The sequence below is a fragment of the Hipposideros armiger genome, unplaced genomic scaffold (assembly GCF_001890085.2).
Source record: "Hipposideros armiger isolate ML-2016 unplaced genomic scaffold, ASM189008v1 scaffold_988, whole genome shotgun sequence".
NCBI lineage: Eukaryota > Metazoa > Chordata > Mammalia > Chiroptera > Hipposideridae > Hipposideros > Hipposideros armiger.
The window spans coordinates 343,544-349,886 of record NW_017732338.1 but is presented as its reverse complement, the minus strand read 5'-3'; the positions used below and the strand labels follow the sequence as shown (position 1 = coordinate 349,886).

The following is a 6,343-nucleotide window of genomic DNA, read 5'->3' as shown; positions in this document are numbered from 1 at the left end:
CCGGCGCGCCCGTGTACCTGGCGGCCGTGCTGGAGTACCTGACGGCCGAGATCCTGGAGCTGGCGGGCAACGCGGCCCGCGACAACAAGAAGACGCGCATCATCCCGCGCCACCTGCAGCTGGCCATCCGCAACGACGAGGAGCTCAACAAGCTGCTGGGCAAGGTCACCATCGCGCAGGGTGGCGTCCTGCCCAACATCCAGGCCGTGCTGCTGCCCAAGAAGACCGAGAGCCACCACAAGGCCAAGTAAGGGGAATGAGGATAGGGGACCCTGGAAAACAAAGGCTCTTTTCAGAGCCACCTACAGTGTCAGAGAAAGCTGCTACACACAAGTTATGTTGCATTTTAATATTTTAATTTTAGACGTTCGCATTGCAAAGTGTTTCTATCCTCCCGGGAGGGTCTGGAACAACCATAAGTCACCCTGAATGGAGTGGGACCCGCTAAAACGACGTGGCTTTTTGGGAAGTTCCAGATGAAGTCAGGTTGGCAAATTACCGAAGCCATCTATAATTCTAAGATTACCGATTACTAGTGTTCTAAAGCTGCACTGACAATTTAAAGTTAGCAATTCTGAGTTTATAGAAGAGTCTTGGAAAGAAACAGCCTGATTCTTAAGCGATCTAATGCTAAAGGATAATTTTCATCAAATGGTGAAATTCTTAAAATTCTACTCAATAATCACTTTAATTTTCTTTAGGATTTAATCCCAGTGAGAATTACAATTTGATTTATTGATTAAAAATAGGCAGAAGTTTCTGAATCTCGTATTGGTAAATTCTTGGTCCTATTTCTTTGGGATGCGTGTATTCATTTCCTGCACTCTTGAAGCAGCTCAGGAAACCACAGCCATGCAACCTAGAAAAACTGCCTCCCTGGGAACGGAAGTAAACATGGAAACAGGCGCTGGCAGGCATTGGATATCCCAGGACGAAAACAAGATAAGCTATAGAGCACAATGGGGCTATGATTTTAGAAAATGGAGGTAAGGTGTTACCTGATCAGAGACGTGCTTAAATTGAAAAAAATAAAGCAGCAGGTATTAGGGGAAGAGGACTCCCAAGTAGAGGGAGCTGAAAAGGCAAAGAAAATGTGTTGGGCATTTCTTGGGAACATCCCATGAGGCTATGAAGTAAAAGCTGGAGGGGGTGTAGGGGTAGGAGTGGGTCTGGCAGGCTCTTAAGACGAGGCCTAAGACGCTGGCAATGGGAGTGGTGAGTTTATGAGTCACCAACCAAGAGGTTCCACCAGAAAATCCCATGCTGTGAAACTTAATGCTTGTCTCTGGTGTGTCTGCCAGGAGCAAAACATTGGGGAGAGGGGGAGGCAGAATGAGGCAGCAGCTGGATGGGCAGCTCCAGGGATGGACAGAAGACTGTTTTTTAGACGACATCAGATGTCACTGGGAAATGAGCAGAGGAAGGGCCCATGGCAGGTGGTTCTGGCGGCCTGCTGTGATCCTACATGGGTTCCTCCTCAGCTCAGCAGGAGTTGGAGGCCTCATATGCACCTTCCCACCTTTGTAACACTGCAGTGGAGACTGAAAACCCACAAGAAGCGGAAGGGACTCCTAATCAGAACCAAGAAAGACAAATGCTTGTCAGCCTGTCCCCACCAGCTGGCCAAACAAAGTGCCGGTGGTTTCTGCTTTTATTCCCTCTCCAATGCTTCTCCATCCAGGCATACCCAAGTCCTGTTGGCATTGGCTGGAAGTCACGAAGAAGAAACTTGAGGTAATAAAAATAAAGAGAGGGAACTTTCCCCTTTAAACACGAGGAAATGATGTCAAAGGCAGACCCAGGTGTACTGTGCAGTCTTTCTGTACACAAAGGACCATAATCATGGCTGGGCCAGCACTGAAACTGCAAACTGATAATCTGGAGACAATTGGAGGAACTCTTGGGGGAAAGTCATGGCTGGAAAGAATAGCTCTGCCTTATCCTTCAGTTTCTAGACTGAAGCTGAGAAGGGGCAAGTGGATCCACTAAGGTGGGAGTGGAGGAGAGCTGACCTGAGGTGGCTGGAAATGGGAAGCAGTTGTTGCTGCCTGGGGACCATGGGGAGGTGGTCAGAGGGGCTTCCATGAGCCCTTTTTCCCATAGCATTGTACTCAGAACACATACGTGGCACCTCACCTCTCCTGGCCTTGTGGATTGTGAGAACTCCAAAAAATACTGTCTTCTGTCTCATATTTTTAGCAGCTTATGGAACGTTTCAGCAGGACACTATCTGCTTTGATTTCTGAAAGCCTTCCCTTAGGGCTAAAATGGCCCCCCCCCATCCTTCGCCACCTGTCTACCTGACATGGATTCTGACTCACAGCAAGGAAGCTTCGGAGGTGTCCTAACCGAGCAGCAATGTCTTGTACTTCAGACGCTGTTCCTCCAGCAGCCCCGTTTGGAGGCCGCTTCCCAGTAATTAGTCCAACAGCGTTCACTGCAGTCATCCAGGTTCACTTGTCTCACACCTCTCAGGTTTTCTCTTTTGTGTATTATTTCTACTCAACTGTACATGGGTGAGGACAAGGACCCCCGAGGGACCAGCTACTGTCAATCCTTTTGCTACCAGCAAATGAGGAAACTCAGATTTAAAACATACAAATATCTTGATCTTGCAATTCTCTAGAACGCATTTTCTCCAGCTCTTACTGGGCTGAGTCCATGGCCCAGAGGCCACCTCTCAGTAAGAAGTATAGGGCCTGGCACGTTGTAGTGCCAGGTGACTGGCAGGTGAAGAAGGCCCGGGCTTGGGGCTTGCTCACTAGCAGAGCTTGGCACACACGCTTCTGCAGGACACGTGCCAGGCTTCCTGGTTCTCAGTTACATTGTGTAGCTTTCAGTGAGCATCGCTAGCAAGTCTGGTATAAACTGAGCGGGGCCTTCCGAGACCAAAAGTGGGCATTTCCCAGGCGTCCTTTGTGGATGCATGACAGTTGGTCTGGAGGCATCCTACATCACCGGCCCAGGGCGGGACAGGCTCCTAGCGGCAGGGCTGGGAAAGGAGCGGTCCAGAGCAAATTCTAATCTGAGCAGAACAAGGAAAAGCGATCTCGGAAGAGAAAGGACGGTCCATGTCGATTCTGCCAGTGTATTTACTGTGAGGAAGTGGAAGTGGGGTTGGGGAGGGCAGGGGGCTCGCTGTGTAAGGCCAAGGTTTTCGCAGGTTTCTCTTGATTTTAGTAAGGAACCGCAACCCTCAGATGCATCCAATGCTCCCCAGGCCGGAGACCCCGTTTCGTCCTGGGAGGATAATCCTGGCGCGTCCTTGCTGAGAACGTCAGGCAGGGGCTGCAGCTGGACTCTGGGGAGCCCGAGGCCAGGGCAGAGCTGCAGGGCGGCCCCGTCTCTCCCGCGCACGCGCGTCTCTGCTGAGGTTCCCGACCTGGGCCCAGGGCTGCCTGGGTCTGACCTAAGACGGGTCTTCTTGGCCCAGCTTCACGACTTCAGCGATCACTGCGGATGAGGCCCTCGCAATCTGGAGGCGAGGGGATGTCAGTGTCTGAAGCATCGGGCTTCACGCCCCGCTCCTGCCTAGCTCTTACAGTTGCTGGAGGAGCAGAAATAATAGGACTGTGCTTTGTGACAATCTGGCGCCTCACTGCGCCCCAGAGCAAAGCAGTGTGGCGGTGGGTCTCCTAAAGAGAAGCATTGTTTCCCCATAAGCGCTTTCATAAGCCTCACCCAGCAACAAAAGAAACCCCCGGCCCTTGCCTTCATGGGAGGAAGGAAAACCCACAGCCTCTGGTTCCACTGGGGATCGAACCCAGGACCTTCTGCGTGTAAAGCAGACGTGCTAACCGCTGCACTATGGAACCACGCGCCTGGCTGTGGTGCAGTAACCACAGTAGAAAATGTGTGGAATTATTCGAAGGTGTCTGGTTGGTTTTGGATTTTTTTGGTTTTGGGTTTTTGGGTACTAAACTCCATTTCCCCTGCATCTCACTCGCGCACAAGTGATGTCATCTGTAAACACACGAGAAAAATTTATCTAAGACTGCATTCTTGTTCTGTACCCCTTTGAACACTTCTACACGAATCTATGTTCACTCATTGATTCAAATATTATTTATTTAGAGCGTCTACCACACCGCGTGCCAAGAACTGGAGGTGCTGCCGATAAAGCGGTGCATCACTTAAAACCCCTGCGTGCGTGCACCTGGTCCTGTAGCGCCTACACCTGCGGCAGGTAGCAGGTGCTGCATAAATGGAACTCTATAAACGAAATTAGCAGCGCTGTCATGACTCTCTTTGCGACGGGGTCAGAACTGATCAGTTGGGGACTGCTCGCTAAATTTAGCTTAGGATATTTGTGCATTAAGATGGGAGGCAAATAAATGTTTTAAATTGTAGGGGTTCAGAGCATGCCACCCCAAAATATACCTCTGGCATATTGATTATTTTGAGTTAAAGGCACTTGAAAACAACAGATGCAAAAAAAAGGCATTCTGATCCTCCTTTTTAAGTGCAGGAGATAAAATTCCCATGTGAAAGGTGCCTTACTGTACCAGGAGAAAAGGGGAAACATTTTTATTACCAGAGACAGGAAGTCGGGGCTGAGGGAAAGCTTGACCCAAAACCTTATTAAACAAACCCTTATCTTCCTAGTCACAATTATACAGTTAACTGTCCTAGCCCCAACCAGTTTGTCTTGTCATATTTTCACGTCTGTCCAACTTACAATGGTATACAAGTGTTGCTTCTTTGAGTCTTCATTTTTCTTGTGGGCGCTCCCAGGACATGTAAAAATTACTTAATGAAAGTCATATGTTGTTCTATTAATCTGTTTTATGTCAGTTTAATTCTTAGGCCCAGACATGGACCCTATGAGGGTAGAGGAGAAATTTTACTTCCCCTACACAATCTCTGTCTCATCCAACCCCCCGTAGAGCACAATATTGGTCTGACAAGTCTCCTTCAAGCTCTGGACCCTGCTGTCTAGAGCCATGTGACAAATTGGGGGCCTTTATCCTGTCCAAGGCAACTTTAATATACCTTAAAGTCACAGTGCATTTTAGTATACCTTACCACTAATGTAAACAAAACAAAACAAAAATGTCAACTTTGCAAAAAGTACATATGATCAAAATGATACACAATAAGCAAATCAGAAAAGTTTCATACATAAGGAGAGGAATGGCAGCAGGACATGGGGACAAAAGGAGAAAATAAATCCTCCACTCAGTTTTATAATCTTGGAGGACCGGGATCAAGTCGTTTTAATCCAGCAGCTCAATGAGCAGAACAAAGCGGTGCCAGAGCAACGTTTCATCCTGCCCAACTCCATGCGAAGCAGTAGGTCCACTGAGGCCTGAACTGTCCTTGAAAGAGGGCCTGATGGCACCTGTTTTGGGCGAGGTGGCTGCATGTCTCCCCTGCATCATGTGTCCTCAACTTTGCTTGCTTTCTTGTGCCAGCTTAGATGAAATAGAAGGAGCACAGTAGTCTTGTTCACGTGCTGTGAATTAGCTCAGAAGGTAGCACCCTGTCATCTGGCGATAGCAGAATTGATTCTTACATCCCTTGTTTGCTTGGGGGTCGAGGACACAATTTTAAAACTTGCTTTCTTTACCTCGATCTAAAATAAAGATTCTATAGAAGTTTTTATCTGTTTTGTTCGCTGTTCTATCTCCAATACCTAGGAAAGTACCTGAAATATAGTAGTGACTCAACATTTGTGGACAGATTTACCTAATTAGCAAAGAAACAAATTTAAACTGTGTTGCAATATCCAGTATTTCCTCTAGAGGGCGACATTCACCATGAAATAGGAATTTCATTTCAAATTAAAGTCATTTTTTAAAAATTTGAATTGAAGAATGCATTTTTAAAAATATTGAACTTTCTGCTTTAGAACGAGTTCAGGAACACAGGTGTGTTCTTTTTTTGCCACAAAATCAAAATTCTGGTAAATTTTCTGCTACATTTCACAGAAAAAGTTGCAAATATGATATAACTGAACATTCACCCAAATAGGGGCCCTGTGGCTTAGCCGGTCAAAGCGCCTGTCTAGTAAACAGGAGATCCTGGGTTCGAATCCCAGCGGGGCCTTCTTTGTTTGGTTTTCTATTTTCAATAGTGTTCTTGCCACTAAATAAGTTGGCGCTGCAGTGAGGAATTTATAGAGCTCCTTAACCCTGAATGTATTGAATTGTTATTCCAACACTGGAGAGTCTCTTCCCAGATAACTGCATCATAATATGGGGGATTGGTATGAAGGGAACAATGAATAGAGTTTCTGCAGCTGGGTTTCAAAGGCAAGGGAAGTAAAAGCAAAAATAAATGAATGGGACTGCATGAAACTAAAAAGCTTCTGCACAGCAAATGAAACCATCAACAAAACAAA

At 47.1% G+C, this 6,343-nt stretch overlaps 1 protein-coding gene and 2 non-coding genes across 4 annotated transcripts in view; 2 read left to right on the top strand and 1 right to left on the bottom strand.

Moving 5' to 3' along the window:
* LOC109375741 (histone H2A type 1-H-like) overlaps positions 1 to 6,343 on the top strand; it is a 27,174-nt gene that overhangs the window by 15,832 nt on the left and 4,999 nt on the right. The window contains exons 2-3 of one of the 2 annotated variants that reach the window (XM_019631265.1): positions 1 to 247; positions 365 to 1,187. In XM_019631265.1, the coding sequence (XP_019486810.1) occupies positions 1 to 247; positions 365 to 419 (302 nt within the window). In that variant the 3' untranslated portion in view covers positions 420 to 1,187. Of the gene's footprint in view, positions 248 to 364; positions 1,188 to 6,343 lie in introns of those variants that run through there. The other variant, XM_019631266.1, reaches the window with a different exon arrangement.
* Positions 3,743 to 3,815, bottom strand: TRNAV-UAC (transfer RNA valine (anticodon UAC)). Its single transcript has one exon. It is a non-coding gene; the product is annotated as a tRNA-Val (tRNA).
* Positions 5,975 to 6,048, top strand: TRNAT-AGU (transfer RNA threonine (anticodon AGU)). The gene has a single exon. It is a non-coding gene; the product is annotated as a tRNA-Thr (tRNA).